Raw genomic sequence first — 17912 nt, forward strand, 5'->3', positions numbered from 1 at the left:
TTTGTCATGACAGCACTATCATAAAATATCGTACTTATGTTAGAAATTTAATAGATATTGAATATGCAAGATAATATTAAATTTATTAATTATAACGAAGAGGGAAAAATCGACATACCTTTATGACCTATCTTTAGCGGGAAAAACGATAGGAGCTCGTGTTGATAACGTGTTTTAAATTTGAGAAGCACAATAGGAACACAGATATAGAGAAAATATAATATAATAATATCAAATATATAAAATGTAATATAAAATAAAATAACTAAAATTATAAATTTGGATATAGTGGTAGTGGAATTCTCACCAATATATATGTGTTTTTAAGATCCACCAAATGCCACTAGACAAAGTGGTAAGTAGGATGTTTATATGGACACCAAGCATGGAGAGTGACACATAACTTTTGGAGCATTAAAGAGTGAGCATCTATTTATTATTATAATATTCATAATAAAAACCATATTATCTTTCAAAGTTTCTTATTTCCATTAAATTGAGGCATTTTTAAGCATTGGCTTAGAGTTAAAGCGCAGCAGGCAAGTTGCACCGCATTGGTTCCTTCCTTCGCTATTTGTTTCAAATCGCCGTCACTTTCCTGAAGATCTTCCTCAACCAGAGTGATCCCACAATACCCCGGCCAGAAAAGCGACCCATCGGCGATCGATATGGGTGGAGCCCAGGCTATCAAAAGGATTCCTCGCATCAAGTTCCCCAAACGACATCCCAACCCCTCTGGTCCGCCTCCGTTTTCCCTTTTTCCTCATTACTTTTCTTTATTTTGATCCACGTTCTTCCTCAAACTAACCAAATCTTCAATACCCATATGAAAATCTTCGTGTGCGTGTGTGTTTTCCCCCCTTTTTCCCGTTGGTGTTTGTATTTGATCATCTCCCTGTTCTTCCTTTCGTTGATCTTTGACTTGTTCTTTGACTTAGACCTGTATTTATGGCCTTGATTCTGTTTTCGTGTCGTTTGTGTCATCGTTTGATTGCTTAGAGTTGGGTTTTCTCTCTAGAACGGTTAGATGTTTAGCTTGTTTTAGCTTGTTAATGGAGAATCTGGTGCATTTATGCGAACTGATGTAGGGACTAGAGATTTTTCTCCTCTTCGTTTTATTGGTTTTCTCTTATCTTTGCTTTTTCCACATTTGATTAGCATTTTGTTAACCTGGATTTTGAAATCTTATGACCCAGATTAGTAACCCAAGCCTTGGAGAGTTTGGAATGAAACTTGATTCAAAAAGTGGGGAGGAAAGGATTTTGTGAGAATTTCAAGTTGACTGACACATAGATTTTCTTTATTTAAAGAGTTTTATATGAGTGGGAAGTTGATCTTTATGCCTTTTCTGCTTCTATTAAAGCCTTAATATCTAAAGGACTACACTTGGAATGCTTAGAATTGAGGCTCAAGTAGTACTGCCTATTTTTGTTTGGCCTAAATGCATACTTTGATTGGTGTTTTGTGAAATTGAGAAATCCTTCTAAATGCATACTTTGATTGGTATTTTGTGAAATTGAGAAATCCTTCTATATATGGGTCTATGCCTATTTCAGAATGTCTATTGCTAATCAATGAAATCTATCTGACAAGTCTGTTTACCTAACATTACCATCTATTTGAAAAGATAGAAAAAGAAGGGCTTGGCCATGTATTAAAATCGTTCTTTTGTTGCTAACTTAATTTAATAGACACCAACCTGATGGTGTTGGATGATCGTTGATGAGTTGAAGTGTCGTATAATATATCAATCGATGAATTCTGCCTTCGTGGTGTGTTTTCTAAAGTTATCTGTTAATCATTTTATAGAAGTAGTCAGTACTGAAGGAAGTTTTACAGGTTCAACTTCCAAGACTCCATCAAGCAGTGGGGTGGATGATCAAATTTTCTTCTCATCTTTGGAACAAACTGCCTCCAAAACTGTTGGAGGAAAAGCATCCCTTCAGCCGAAAAGGACACCCTTGTCCAATGAGGAGATTGAGGCTATTTTGGTAATCGAACCTATTCCTATTTGGTGGTTGCATGCTTTAATAATTGCTGATTCATCTGTTGTTTTTTATAATGCATTGTGCTTCAACCGTTCAATTTGGATTTTTCTTATTGCAAGAGACGGAAACAAATCACCGTGAAATACAAACCTTAAACCTTAGAAAATCTCATCTGATCTTATTATGTGCTTTAATATGAGTAACATTGTCAAAGTAATGACTAGCGAGTTGAAAGCACAAATCACTTGTTTGTGCTTAGAGTGTTGTGTTTAGTTCGTCATAGTTTGTTCGCTCATGGAACAAGGAATTGATGCCTTAACGTCGAGTATCATACATTTTACTTGGATGCGGTGATGTTAACTTCCAGTCTGACAACGTACATATAGAACTTAAGAAGCACAAACACTTTAGTTTGGATAGTGTGTCCATGTCAAGCATGTGCTAACACTTACTGTACATGTATTGGACATCTTTTTGTACAATAAACGTGTTAGACACTAATCAAAGTAAGTCCAACATTTGTTAGGCATGTATCAAACACTTGTTAAATATTCAAAATAAAAAAAAAATATATGACAAAAATAAAAATTTAAATTTTGGGAGGGAAATACATAAAACTAAACTTATTAACTTGAATTTCTTAGCATAAAAATGGTATATATTTTAATAAATATGTCGTATAATGACCTTGCTATTGATTTTTTTTTTTTAAATGAAGTGTTGTCGTGTCAGTGTTATGTCGTATCCGAAGCTTGTATGCTCCACCCATGAAATCATTTCAAGCTTTCATATCTAGAATGCTCTTCTTCTTTGAATAAATTATTCCTTGTTTGCTTTTGCTGGGATATTTTTACTCACAATTCTACAACTTATTTGCAGCTGGGTGGCTGCATCTGATGAGCTTTGAGAGTGAATATGGTTGGGGTCATTCTTTTCTACTATTTCATGTTATAGTTTCCATTTTTGAACTTGAATCATATCATGTCATCATAACATTGTGAAATTTCTATATGTAAAGGAAATGTTTAATTTAAATCTTCTTTAATAAGGGGAAACTTTATACTTATTCAAATCAAATGCAGCTTTGAAGACTCGATACTTTATTCTTGGGGCGTTTACGAAACAGGTGTTGTGATGGTGTCCGTTAAGGGATGGTTTTGTCAAGAATAAAAATAATTAAGTTTGATCGATTTTCTTTTGGTAAATTGAAAAAACTACCCCTAAAGTAGGTGGCAGTTGTAACTAAATTCTCAAATTTTCAATTGTAAAGATCAAACCTTCAAACTTGTTAAAATTAGACTCTCAAAGTTACGTAACGAAGGAATTGCAATAATTGTATAAGTTTTGAGTATTCAATTTTTATCATTTAGGGGTTGTTTGTTTCGTGGTAATCTTAGATTACCCTCACATAGACATCTAGATTCCTTTATTTGTATTGCGGTAATTTTAAAGTAGTCAGACATCCAAAGATACTTGGCATCCTAAAATTCCTTCATTCTAGCATCTCCATTCTTGTTGAAACGATGAGTTTTCAAGATTCCATAATATTAGGCATAGCTTAATTAGTTTTCATCTGTAGAGACTTTCACACATAACTCTAATGGATTTTGTGCAAGGTATTTTCACATTCTTTTTCTTACTTTTTCTCCATTTTGTATTCCCTTTCGTACTTTTCTCTTAATTTTTCCTACCCTTTTCACATTTTTGTTATTGATGCTCTCTATTTAATTTTGTTCATTTTGGTTTTTTTTTTTTTTTCATATGAGATTTATGTTGAGACTTTACTTCGAAATTGGAGATCTTTAGTATAGAGCGCGCTTTAGATTATGTTTATGTATTTTTTTTTTATTGCATTCTTTGCTAGACGATAATTAGGGTTACTTTGTGTGTGTGTGTGTTTGGGAAAAAATTGATTGCTTTTTTTATTGCTTAGCACAATTTAGAGTTTTGTGTTTTTTTAAAAAAAAAAAAAAATCCTAAGACTTGAGTCTAGATCTTATTATTACGGTAAAAATAAGGTCTTAAACTTTTTAATTAAAATTAAGGATCGTTGGATTCTCAATTTAAGTCAAGGCTTAGTTCTGATAACTACAATTGTTTTGATAGAAAGTCTAATGATGGAATGAAGATAAAAAAAAAAAATGGATTTTTTTTTCTTTTGTTAAAAGATTAAATTTTGTGTTCAAGATTATTCCAAAGTACAAAAAAAAAATATACAATTGTTAGGGTGAAAAGTCTACGGTGGAATGAAGATAGAAAATTTGATTTGATTTTTTTTTTTTTTTTTTGTTAAAAGATTAGATTTTGTATTCAAATTTGTTTCATATAGATTAGATTTTTTTCCACCTTCAAATTAGATTGTATTTTTTCTTTTTTTTGAGTTATATTTTCAATTTTAAAATTTGAAATTAATTTTTTATTTTCTACTTTCTACTAATTATATTATGTATTTTTAATATATATATATATATATATATTATCTATTATTGTTACTATTATTTTGTTTTGTAAAATAGATAATACATAAATCTGTTGTGAACTAATTTATGTATTGTTAATATTTATATTTATTATTGAAAAAGTAATGATAAGATAGTTTCTAACTAAAATTTTCTATTTTTTGAGACATCTACAAGGTAAATTTAGTATCATCTGCTGTGAACTAGTTTATGTATTTTTTATATTTATATTTATTATTGAAAAAGTAATGATGGGATAGTTTTTAACTAAAACTTTCTTATTCTTTGAGACATTTACAAGGCAAATTTAGTATTCATATTGTTAATGTTTTGAAGTTTATTTATGAAAAATATATTTATACTATTTGCAAATATAGATCATCGTACTTTGGGATTGATGAAGAATATTATGAAAATTTTGTGATATAGAACAAAATATTAAATTAATAAAGATTCATTTGTTGAAAAAATAAGGAGATTTTCAAAAATAGAAAAATAAAGGAAACTATTTAAACAAAATAATAAAATTTTAATTTTCTTTAATAGAGGCTTATAGAAGTCTCACAGTAATAGAAATTGATAGAAGTCTATCACGATAGACGCAAATAGAAGTCTATCAGTGTCTATCATAGTTTGACATGTTTTCCATCTATGAAAATTTTTTAAAAAATAACATATAAAAAAAATTTAAAATTAATAAAAAAACAAATATGTTATATAAAGTAGGTTATATTAAATTAATGAGAAAATTACATAAATAGTCGTATGAGCACTATTGGAAGATTACGGAAATTTAAGACATTCTCATGTACAAATCTTGCAAAATCGACACAATTATCAATGATTTTTAGGCATCCATAAAACATATGTCTACTAAACAAACATGGCTTTCTAAAGATCTCAAGCATTTGCAATTCCAACTATCTATAATTTCAAACGTCTAAAAACAAACGACCTTTAGGGGGTTCAATTTAATCAATTACGTTGAGTTTGAGAGTCCAATTTTAATATTTACAAGTTTGAAGCTTAAATTTTTTTGTCATTGAAAGTTTAAGGGTGTAAATGTAACTCTCACCATATTTTAGGGGTAGTTTTGCAATTTGTCCTTTTCTTTTTTAATAATGTGAAATATTATTTGTTGATTGAATCAATGTAAATTGTATATCAAAGAGATCCTAATTTATCAAAAGTTTGTGAGTATTTCGTTTGATTACCAAACTAAAAAAGTTCGACAAAAATAATTTATTGATATGATATTTAATGTGTAAAAATTAGTAGTAGTAGATGATATTGTTTACACCGCCAAATAAAATTATTTTATCATTCATTTCATCTCAAAAGATATTGCAACTTTTTTTACATCAACTACCACGTCAATTTACACAAATCATATTGCATATGATGTCTTGAATGCCTCTCAAATTTTATACATTAGTCGTCGCATCAATTTCTTGTGTTATTTTCAGGTTAAATTATCAAAAAAAATTCATAAACTTTACGTTGTGTCAAAAATGTCTTTGAAGTTTCAAAATTTTCAAAAACACACTTAAACTTTCAAAAAGAGTTCAAAACTACCTTTGGTGTTAGTTTTGGATGGAAATCATTAAAGTTTTGTTTAAAAAATACTCATGAACTTTCAAAACGTTTAAAAAATACCTTAACTTAATAAAAGTTCAAAAATACCCCACCGTAAGTACTTGAACAAAAATCGTTAATTATTCGTGACAAAAATGACTTAAATTTTTTTTTTTTTTTAAAAAAATGCTCTTATTGATCAATTTATTTGAAGTTCTCTTAAGTTCGAAAATAACTAATTTTAAAATAAATTATATAGATATTCTCATTTTTTTTCATATAGGTATTCTCGTATTTCTCTTAATTTTCTAATTCTTAACTTACACCAATTTTCTCAACAACCAAAATAAAAACCAAAATTCTAAGTTAAAACATACACCACAAAATTTCATAAATTTTCAAAATCAAAATCTCCTCTTGAAATGTACCAAAATGATAAATAGTAAAATAAAAGAAGTACATATAGATGCTCTCATATTTCTTTTAATTTTCCAATTCTTAGTTTATACCAATTTTCTCAACAACCAAAACATGCCAAAACATTACGACGGTAAGGACCCCCTCATGAAGCGCCTTGGAAAGCAAATTGGAATGAGTGTTTCTTCATGTGTGCATATCAAATGGAGGGTGATGTGGAAAGCAAATTCATAGGACTAATGATTTAATCCATGAATTTTGATTTGTAACAATTTAGACTCTGTTATTTTAAATTTATAATAATTGAGTCCTTAAATTTTAGTATGTAATAATTTTGTCCTTAATCTTTCAAAATTGTAACAATTTAATTCCTATACTATTAATTTTATAACAATTTTATTTTCATTGTGAAAATCTTACCAAATTTAATTGTCGATTTTTATTATGTACAAATTAATTTTAATAATTTCGTTTAAGAAAGAGCTTGAACGTTAATTAGTTTGCAATATACACGTGTGAAAGTTCTTATTTTTATGATAGAAACTAAATTACAAAAATTAGAATACAGTTATTACTTATTAAGGTTCATGCAAGTTTATTACGTCTATGAAAGTTTGGGCCAAAAGTGAATTTTAAATTTTTATTCTTTTAATGTCTGGAGCATAGTTGAATATACATTCACTAAAGTTTAGTTTAAAAAAAATATTTATTTAATCATATTAGTATTTTGATAGATGTGACAAATGTCATGTGTCATATTCATAAATTAACTTAAGCATTAAGCTAATGTTCAAAACCCAAAACCAATGTCCCAAAATTTATTAATAGAAAAATATCTTTGTGGTCCCTAAATTTTTAAATAAAATTTTGAATTTTATTTCTATTTAATTTCTAAATTTCAAATTGTTATAATTTTATAAATTATAACAAATTATAATTTTATTTTATAAATGTTATTATTTTGTTTTTATTAACTAGTTAAGAACAATTATGAGGAAATTTTGAATTTAATTTTAAAAGTGATAAAAAATAATGAAATTTAATTAATTATAATTTTTTTTTAATGATTTTTAATTTATTAATTAAATTAATATTATTGATGGAAAATAGATATTCAGCGAATAATCAAAGTTAAAAATATAAGTTTTAAAATATAGGGATCAAATTAAAGGAAAATTCAAATATCGACAAAATTATAACGTTTCGAAATTTACGAAGTAAATTGAAACCAAATCCAAAATTTAAAAACTAAATAAGTAGAAACTANAGTTTTAAAATATAGGGATCAAATTAAAGGAAAATTCAAATATCGACAAAATTATAACGTTTCGAAATTTACGAAGTAAATTGAAACCAAATCCATTTTTTAAAAACTAAATAAGTAGAAACTAGAAAAAAAAAAAAAAAAAAACTCAACAAAAATGTATTTTCCCCTTTTATTAATTATTTCGAGAATACTGATCGGAGGGTAATAAGGTCTTTTCGTTATCAATTCATCATCATGATGAAAAAGCACAACTACTGTACCGAACATAAAAAGGAATCTTCTTTCAGTGGTCAAACGAAACCACATTTCGTGAACTACAGGTGCGAAACTTTTCATCTTCTTTCGCCCCCTTTTTTTCATTTCTTTTTATTTTTCTGCGTTTATTTCTGGAAATTGCCCTAAAATCCTCTGGTAATTTGTTTGTAGCAATTGCAATCTTTGTTGTTTGATGAACTGATGAACATCCGAACTCCCCCATTGAAATTGTTACTTTTTCTAGCTTTGTTTTGAGAATAGCCCTTTAATTTTACTAGAAAAACCATGGTGATTTCTGGGTTTTCTTGAGATTTTGATGAACTCTAAAGCTCTTCTGCTACTCTTCCTTTTGAGTCAAGAAATGGGTGATTTAGGTTAGATTAGCCATGATCTGAGCTTAGGGAGTTTCTGCTTGTAATGGGATCTATGTACTATTTTTTAGCTTTTGACAGAACAGATTTAGAAACAAGGAAATAGAACAAATAGTGAGCATAAATCTCTTTCTGGGTGGTTGTTATTTTTTATTTTTTATTTTTCCAGATTTTTCAGGAATGTTATTTAGGGCTGGATTGATAATGATTTCATTTCTAGTTTTCTGTTCAGAATTTATTTGGTGAATTTTTTCGTACTTTTCTTAAGCTCGTGAGTTGTAGAGATTTTTTGTACATATGTTTTGATGGTTTTTCTGTTGTTGATTGGGAGGTTTTCTTTCACTTGTGATATGGATGATGAACTATTAATTTCTTGTTTGCATTCATATTCATTTAAATAATTGTATATTTGAGTGTAGCTCTATGAATTAAGTTTCTTGGACCTTGACCTTGGTCTTTTGAATTGCTGATAAAGTTATATTTTCTAGACGTCGTAATTCTAGACTAAATAATTAGTCTATGTTCAAAAGATAGTTATGTTATTTATTAAAATATTTTCCTAACGAAAATAAAAGAATCGAAAAGAAAAGAGAAAAAGAAATCCTATTGTTGGAAGTTGGAATTTGAATTAGATTTAAATTACCGCTCACCGTCTCTATAAATAGAACTTTTGAGTTAAATCTAAATGATTTCATTCTAGAAAAGAGGTAACGCTTCTCTTTAAATTGTCACATTCTTTCCAAAAGTCTCTGTAAATAAAATTTATGGATTAAACTTAAAAACCTCATTCTCAATTAGGGTTAAAGTTTCTCTCTTTTTTTTCAGCAACCATTCTCTCTTTAGTTGTACAACTGCTGCAGCAAGTTACAGTCATATTAATGGATGATACCTCCACGAGGATAAAGTTTATTCCAGATCACTTTCAAGTTTCAGCTTCCGATTCGGACTGTTCTGAAAATAGGACCCCATCCCCATCTATAGAACAACCAAGAGTACACGATTCATCGAGGTTCTTGTTTCTGACTTTGAGATAGGAGTGAAGCTAAGGAAATTTGAGAAAAGAGACAGCCAACTCATTTGGTTATTGTTCTTGATCTGGTGTAGGATAGGTCACATGACCATTCTTGGACTCGGCGAAAACTAAGAAGTGCTGCATTCATGTTGAACTTGCTTAGCCTTCGGCGACTGTCGTGGGGTTCAAGCAGTGATGGTCAAGAAAAGGTAATTAGTTATACAGGTTCATGATGTTATTTGGCTAATTTTCTCATCCATCGCTAAAATGAATCTTCAAATTGTAGGTTGTGCTGACTGCCGTGGAAGTAGCGACATTGCGGTCTGAGATTGCTGATCTTGAAGAGCGGGAAGCTCACCTAAAAGCTCAGTAAGGAAATCCTTAAGCTTGTGGATGACAAAACTTAACTTTTGAAAGCATTATGGATGTGCCTTCAATACTTCCATTTTTTTTTCTATGCTCAAGTAGCCCGTTCCACTTGATTCTTGGTTTTTCTTGGGACTAGAATCTAGGAAATTTTACATGTATTCTTCAATATATACTCCTTAAAGGATTTTCTTCTGAACAGGTTGGAACACATTGATGAACTTTTGCGGTCTGCTCGTTTATCGGGCTATTTGTACATTCGAACTGTATTCACTTCCCCCATCTTCTTTTAACACTTCAGATGTTACTGTAACTTCTGTTGTACAATATCAAATGGCTTTTTTGTGTCTTCTAGAGGTGGGAAGCCCTACCAGGAGAACCTCCACCTATTGATGATACCGACGTCGATGATTGGCTTCCCCGTTTTGTTGTCCTACATGGAAAATGTATATATTTCTACTTATCATCTACAGGTATTCCAACCTCCTGGTTGATAATCCTTCATGTTTCATCTACTGGAAGCCAGTATCATTGGTTAATACCAATATATTTAGATCTTATGGCAGCATAATCATATGCATTTTTCTACAATGAATATATTCTCATGTGGACGTTATAAAATACCAAATTTCAGCTAGGTATCTCAAAACAATACAAACTTAAATACACGGTATGTGACATTATGCAATGTTTCAATGGGATAAATGTGGAAAGAAAAGAAACATATAATGTGAACTTTTCTTATACTACTATTCTTATTATCATGAGAGACAGAATTCTTGTTGAAGTTTGGAACAATTGACTTATTTCAATATACCTTAGGCTTTTTTGATCCATTCGCTAATGAAATCAAACAACTTATGTCAGATATTAGCCCTCAGGATTCCACCCTTCTAGCGGACATTGTTGAAGTGGGTTCTCTGCCGAGCATTACACGCGAAGATGAAGATGAAAGATATGCATTCTACATTTCAACTCGTCAGGGGCTGCGTTATGAATGCTCTAGTATTTCTAAGATTCAGGTATTTCCTAGTAGGTTCTATTAGTTTTGTGCTTGAGTTGAACACTCGATGTAGATTACAGATTATGGGGTTAAGAACTGGTCATTGATTTGAGATTTCAAACCTTTTTTTCTCCGTCAGGTGGACTCTTGGTTATTGGCTTTGCAGAGTGATTGCAAGATCGGATGTGGAAATGAAGAAACTTCTAGTTCAAATAATAGAAGTATTAATGTGTAGTAGTTGAGGAGTCACCCATTTTTAGCAGAAAGTTGTACAGAAAACTCTCTTTTTCTTCTTTTTTTTTCCTCCCCATTTCTTTTTGTACATAATATTGTTTCAAATGAATTTGGAATTTATCCTAAATTTAAACGATTATAAGATTTGGAGGATTTAGTATACACTGTATCAAAATGTCAAATGTCTGAGATGAGATTCCAAAACTCTCCAAAAGTGCAAAACATTTAGTTTAAGCATTTTTTCTGATGCGTTTTAAAAAATACTTTTAGTTTATGCATTTAGTTACCCAAGAAAAAGTGGAAAGTGAGATGAAATTTTAGAGAGAGAAAATGGGATACAGAGAAATTGGAGAGCGGGTTTAGAGATGCAAACATTTTAGAGTGAAGAAAAATCGAAAAGGGCCAAAAGGCTTGTAGAGAACAGAAAAATAAAATTTTTGGAAGAGAAAATAAGGTTGATTGACATTTATAAAGTATTGTTTTTAAATATAGAAAAATGAATCAAGATATTTATAAATATAACAAAATGTCATTGTTTGTAAGTGATAAACCATAGGTTGATTGCAACATCTTGTAATTAGTGCATATAATTTATAGACGGTGATATTTTGCTAAATTTGAAAATATTTTTAATAGTTTTATCGTTTAAAATAATTTTTTAAGGAAAAGAAATTGTTGCAATTTTTTACCTTTTACAATTTTTTTCCTCAAAATTTGTTAAAATACGATCGATTAATTACAAAATTGATAGGATTGGTAAGAAAAATGACATCTGAGCTAATCTTTTGCTTTGTGAGTTTAATAAAAGTTAATTCCCTAATTAATTTGTGTATTAATTGAACTAAAAATTTAAACATCCTCTAATATTTCTTTCTTTTGTTTGAACCTAACATCCATTAAATCGATGGTGACAGTGTCGCTTCGTTAGGCCCTTGTTGATAGTGATATGCTCACCTCGCACCTCGGTTTTCCTATTATAAATTCCATTGTTTTTCTTTGTAGAAGAAACCATTAGAGATTTCCAAAAGAAAAAAAGGATAAAGAGAACAAGAACAAAATATTGATGTGGAAGATGAAAACTAATGGATTAAATTAAAAGTTTACATTCCGACTCCGAAGAAGACCAAAAAGAACAAGTGTTAATGAAAACACTGCAACGGAAAAAAGGGTCGGCTTCGGGTTATTCCATATCATCGATGCCAAACTCAAGAGTGGGGAAAGTGGCAAAAGAAGCATAATGATGGAGAGCAAATATGGTTTCTCAGTTTTTGGAGGCTGAAACTTCATAGCCATAAGGATTTTTGCTTGCCCAGTTCCACTGGTCCCTGCACATTTCTTCAATTCCATACTTTGCCCTGCACAACACAACAAAACAAAATCAGTTGATGTTTGATTTCTCAGTAGTTTTTATATGGAGGAGAAGACTGAACAATCTTACTTCCACTTCAGCTCCTTCTCTGCTTTATCTGTTTCGGCATATACGACTTCCGCATCTCCCGGTCGCCGCTCCGCCATTACAAGAGGAATTTTCTGCAAATGGAATTAGATGTTATTATAATGTAATGCAACTCAACTCATCAGCTTAGACTCGATGGGTTGGGTTGGATTCAGTTTGATATTTGCTTATTTCTTTTTTTACGTGTTATTGATGTTTTCTTTCACGTGTGGATTTGGATATTAATGTAACTCATAATACCCAAATATGAATTACGAATATCTTCTAGAGAAGAAAATGTTGTCATTGTACACGGTTCTGATACCATATTATAGCGTTGTGTTTAGTCGTAGTCATATGTGGCAAAAGAGAATGCATATGAAGGAAAATCTTTTACCTGTCCAGATGCTTTTTCAAATGCTGAAACCATCTCCAAAACTGAAGTACCCTTTCCAGTTCCCAAATTGTAAACCTCACAGCCTGTGGAGAAATATTAGCACAGTGTTATCCTTCTCCAAGTGACAAGTATTATTACCATAGGCAGCAAATTTTCCATGATATACATGCTCAACAATGGTGCAGGAGTTGTATATTATGGGAAAATCAATAAATTGTAGAAAGATGTCAAGGGTAAGGAAAGTCTTGTATATAAAAAAAGGACATTATCTTCACCAATGTGAAGAATATTTGGATGGTGTGTCTAAAAAGAATTACATGCAAATTGAAGCTCAAAATCAATATAATGTGGAGGAGGTAAGGAACTATTTGATGGTGTCTAAGAGTAATTATGCTGAACTGGAGCTTGAAATAGATATAATATGGAGTAGGTAAGAAAGAAGCACATGTAATTCTAACAAAAGATAAGTTCCAATTTACTTTAGGGTATTATTAATAAATAATATCATGGAAGCATAATATGAGATTGTGAAATGGCAAAGCAAAAAACCATTTAAAAAAAATATACCTATGCTGGGATCATCGACTTTGCGCAATGCTGCAATATGTCCATCAGCTAAATCAACAACATGAATGTAGTCACGAACCTGCACAAGGGACAGACAAAATTTTTGATGTGGTCATCACTAAATATTAATTCAGAAGATGAAAATTTTTGAACAGGGTACTACACATACCCCTGTTCCATCCTTGGTAGAGTAATCGGATCCAAAAACTGTCAAGGCTGGCCGTCTGCCAACAGCAACTTGTTGCACAAAGGGCATCAAGTTGTTGGGAATTCCACGGGGGTCTTCACCAATGTCTCCACTGGGATGAGCACCTACTGGATTGAAGTATCTAAGCAATATGATTTTCCAATCCGAATCTGATCGGTAAATATCGCGGCAAATTTCTTCGATGAAAAGCTGAAAGAAAAAGAGCATATTCAGTCATTTCATTAAGATGTACTCATGGCAAAAACATGTAAATGAGCTCAGAAAACAACTGCCTACTATCCAAGTAGGTTTTCAATACTCAAAAACTGAGCAGTTTCTAAAGAGCATTTAAGGTTCCATGCTGATTTTCAATGTAATGTAGTATGAACCTTAGTTCGTCCATAAGGGTTTGTTGCAGATAAGGGGAACTCTTCCGTGCAAGGGACTGTCTTTGGCCAACCATAGACAGTAGCTGACGATGAAAACACAAGCTGACAAGAGACCAAGTTTTGAAAGATTTGTTAGGTATAAAAATTTGTAAATTCTCCAGAGGAGATATCATAATGAACTTCTTATTATTTCTTGTCAATAATTAAGTTTTTTTTTAAAGGGCAGTTAATATCATGTCAGAGAACCTTTTTGCATCCATGGGAAGCCATGACTTCAAACAGGACAATTGTCCCAATTAAGTTGTTGTCGTAGTAAAGCAGTGGCTTTTGGACACTCTCGCCAACTGCTTTAAGTCCGGCAAAGTGGATGACAGCATCGAATCTGCAAAAGCAATTTTCAATTTCAAACAAAGTTATAGAATGCAAAAAGAAGAAAAAAAGAGAAGGCAAACTTTTCTTTAGAAAGCAACAAGCTTCATGTTCAAACATCGAGAGAGAGAGAGAGAGAGAGAGAGAAGAGGAGCAAGCTGGTGTTCACAAGAATAATGGATAGCCAGGTAGGTCAGGTTTTGAAACTACATCATTTTATTGAAAACCCAGACATTTATTGAGCCCTCAGTATTGATTAGGATTGAAATTTCCCTCAACGCTTAACCATCTACAAGATGCAGGGACGAACAAACAAAACAATCCCAAAGATAAATTTTGAAGTGAAACAATTTTTTTGAAATTATTATCTTTCTACATAATCTAATAAATGTGTTAAAACAACTTTATATATATAATTATAGGGGGGAAAAACCATATAACATATACAGAAATATGCCGAAAAAACAGTTTAAACAAATTTATTTTCTGACACCAAGTATCATCATCACTTCATAGAAATGCCTTTGATTCTTATTAATGAAGTTAGAAACTTGAAAAGGCCACCAACAACATTCTTTATCGAGAGCTTTTTTCCCCCTTTTAAAGTTCAAACAACTTGGTGGAGTCGAACCTTAACTTTTTAGCCAGTGTATATGCCTCAACCAAGTAGCTATACTCAGTTAACTATATGCCTTGGTTGAAATAGAAATGGACCAATAATAGGGAGGTGTCTTTTTGTCAATACCATTCATTTCAAATAATAGAATTAAATCATTATTTTAAAATTTCATTTTAGCCCCACTTATAAATTAATAACTCACATTATATAGTAAAAATTAGAAAAAGAGAAAAAAAAAAAGTTCAATAATAAAATGAACATTTAAGACGGGCCTAAATAATTCAAGGCCAAGTCAAGTCATTTTCTCATTAATCTTAATAACAATAACTAAATTTGAATCTTTCTAAATAAAGAAGGAAAAAAAAACTGGGGAGAAGATTTTAACATCTAATAAGCATGTCTTACCATTTGCGATGTTCATATTATAAAATTTATGGAGAGGAAATTTTAGTGACCATTTCACTATCAACCTATTTTATTACAAATAGACTATGATATTTTACTGTTATTTTTAAATATTTTTAGAGTCTTATCATTTAAAATAGTTTTCATTTCAAAATATTATAAATTTATTTATTTATTTATTAAAAAAATTATGAAAGAGGGGAATGGATTCCCTCCGTCCACCTCCACGTCCAGGGCATCTCTAGATTTACGCTGAAATGTTTTTATTCGAGAGAAATGGACCCCTTCAGTTAAAAGTAGGGGGATCCGAGCAGCAGCAGAAAGGCCAAAAGACATGTGCACAAAGATGCTTTCTGTACCCAATCGCAAAAAATGCGAAATCCTCAAAAACAATGTATGAAAGTTGAGAAAGGCAAATAGATCCTTACTTCGTCGAAGCGAAAACGTTCTCAAGAGCCGGCTTATCCCTCAAATCAAGCTGCAAGAATTAAAAAAAATCACAATTAAAATCAGAAATCATCAATCGCATTGTAATTTCAGATCGAGAACGTTCCACTTTCCAGGAAAATCGAAAACAAACTCCGGATCCAATCCATATGTAAACAAAGAAATCGCAAAATCACGAACAGGAATCAAAACGAAAGAATCAAAATCCATCAAAGAAACACGATCCACAGTTTAACACACCACATCGAACGATAAATCTAAAAGGAATTGCAAAAATAGGGCAAAATAAAGGCAGAAGAAACCTTGTGAAATGTGAGATTCTTCCCTAAATCTCCAGCGAGATCTTTGACTCGATGAATAGCGATCTCGGAGGAGTTATCCAAGTTATCGACAACGACGGCATTGTAGCCGCCGAGAAGAAGCTGAAGAACGGTGTGGCTGCCGATGTATCCAGCTCCGCCAGTGACCAAAATGCTCTTCGCCATGAGTGACGCTCGGAGGGAGAAACAAGAACTGAAGGATTGAATTTTAGGGGAAGAGCTTGGGATCGAGAAGAGAAGCGGAATTGAATTTATAATGTTGATGAGAAATTGATTGAAGAAAAGTTACCGTTACTTGAACAAAGAAGACGACGATCTTGCAACTGGAACTACGACGGGAAGATTAATTTTTTTTGGGTGATTTTATAAAGGGAAAAATGAAACAGAAAAATGTTTAAAATTAGGAAGAGAGAGAGAGCTTAGACCGGTGTAGATTAGTGGATGGAAGTTTTCAAATACAAATTTAATTTTGCTTTTACAACTTTCAGCGAAGTATATGAGTTTTTCTTAATTAAAAAAATTATTTTAATAGTCCATTGCACTCTTGTCCAATGGCCCATAAATTTTGAAACAATAAATACTAACATTTCACTTAAGTCATATATCACTTGAATCACGTTTCTTTCTTCTTCCCTTTCTCGTTCATGTTTGTGGCCACTGACTTTTCATCACTCACTTCAACAATCGTTCACACTCATGTTTCATGTCATTGACAGGTCGTTCATCACCTGCTTTGACGAACTCTCTTGCTCATGCTTCTATAGTCACCTTTTAGCCATTTATCACGGGTGTAGATTTGAGGGAGGAATGCAAGGATTTTCTCTACTTAAGTTATTGGTAGAGGAGAAAGAGAAATAGGAGCTAGAGGGATAAAGAAAGTAGGATATAAGCAAAATGTTAGTTTTCATTGTTTTTAGCGAGTCATTCAATATTAGCACAATCAAATTTGGATTCTCCGTACAAAAATCTCAAAATAACACAATTAATGTTAGTTGAGCTATGCTCGCTTTAGCCTTTTCGTAGGTTATATTGTTATATTTCATACCATGTTGAATATGTAGTGTCATTTTATTTCACATTTTTAGAAAAAGAAAAATAATATATAATGTTAATAAATCTATGTGACTTGTACTAAAAAAAAAAAAAATCTATGTGACAATATAGAAAAACGACATAAAACCTTGCACAATATTTAATTCCCTTCGTCGGAAGAAAGTATATTAAATTATAGGTTTGTGTGATGAGTCGGAGAGTAATTTAACAAGTATAAAGGTTGTATTATTGACCTCGAGGTCAAAGATTCGTTTCTACTATTTATGTATTGTAATATATATAAACAATTTAAAAAAAGAAATTTACATCTCCTCAGTTAAATTTGAGCATTTATACAGCAAGTTTCTCGATATGGTTCGTTAACAAATAGTGACTAATAAGGGCACTCTTTTTTATTTAATTTCCAATTCAATTCACTACAAATATAAAAGCAATACTTAGGTGTAGTCTTTCCAATTCAATTTACTTTAAATATAAAAGCAATACTTCGATTACACCTAAATATTGTACTCCCTTTTTTAATACATATATACATAATCATTTTTCTAAAAAAAAAATAAAATTGATACATTCAATTTTTAATTGGGTACAGCAGAAAGTGCACCATAGATAGTTGCACCTAAGTATTTTTTTAAATACAATATACAAATTTTACTGGAATTTTATAAAGAAAATTGTTAAGTTGTCATGTGAGACACCTTCTTCTATGAGTGGAAAAAAAAGCACTCTTATTCTTATGAAATTATGAATACTTTACAAGTAATGTTGAAAAGGAAA

General features: G+C 31.0%; 3 protein-coding genes across 4 annotated transcripts; 2 read left to right on the forward strand and 1 right to left on the reverse strand.

Moving 5' to 3' along the window:
• The first annotated feature begins 492 nt into the window (after positions 1 to 492).
• Positions 493 to 3085, forward strand: LOC120067868. Its single transcript, XM_039019477.1, has 3 exons — positions 493 to 738; positions 1840 to 1991; positions 2868 to 3085. Exons 1-3 carry the CDS (start codon positions 669 to 671, stop codon positions 2883 to 2885), a joined length of 240 nt encoding a protein of 79 aa, XP_038875405.1. The 5' UTR covers positions 493 to 668; the 3' UTR covers positions 2886 to 3085.
• A 4950-nt stretch (positions 3086 to 8035) lies between these two features.
• On the forward strand, positions 8036 to 11111 carry LOC120067136. The gene is made up of 8 exons (XM_039018575.1): positions 8036 to 8117; positions 9158 to 9341; positions 9442 to 9553; positions 9631 to 9713; positions 9913 to 9976; positions 10066 to 10183; positions 10578 to 10732; positions 10853 to 11111. The coding sequence occupies exons 2-8, from the start codon at positions 9211 to 9213 to the stop codon at positions 10946 to 10948; spliced, it is 759 nt and encodes a 252-aa protein (XP_038874503.1). The 5' UTR covers positions 8036 to 8117; positions 9158 to 9210; the 3' UTR covers positions 10949 to 11111.
• Positions 11112 to 11985: 874 nt separating this feature from the next.
• LOC120067135 (UDP-glucose 4-epimerase GEPI48) lies at positions 11986 to 16527 on the reverse strand. 2 transcript variants are annotated; one of them, XM_039018572.1, is made up of 10 exons: positions 16372 to 16527; positions 16065 to 16275; positions 15744 to 15793; positions 14169 to 14304; positions 13923 to 14024; positions 13516 to 13743; positions 13347 to 13425; positions 12780 to 12862; positions 12386 to 12477; positions 11986 to 12302 (listed from the first exon to the last, which is right to left on the reverse strand). In XM_039018572.1, exons 2-10 carry the CDS (start codon positions 16245 to 16247, stop codon positions 12209 to 12211), a joined length of 1047 nt encoding a protein of 348 aa, XP_038874500.1. In that variant the 5' UTR covers positions 16248 to 16275; positions 16372 to 16527; the 3' UTR covers positions 11986 to 12208. The 2 variants fall into 2 exon arrangements, with proteins under 2 accessions (XP_038874500.1, XP_038874499.1); XM_039018571.1 differs by having other exon boundaries at positions 16065 to 16527.
• Between the last annotated feature and the right edge of the window lie 1385 nt (positions 16528 to 17912).

Source organism: Benincasa hispida, chromosome 12, assembly GCF_009727055.1.
Source record: "Benincasa hispida cultivar B227 chromosome 12, ASM972705v1, whole genome shotgun sequence".
In the NCBI taxonomy this organism is placed as follows: Eukaryota; Viridiplantae; Streptophyta; class Magnoliopsida; order Cucurbitales; family Cucurbitaceae; genus Benincasa; species Benincasa hispida.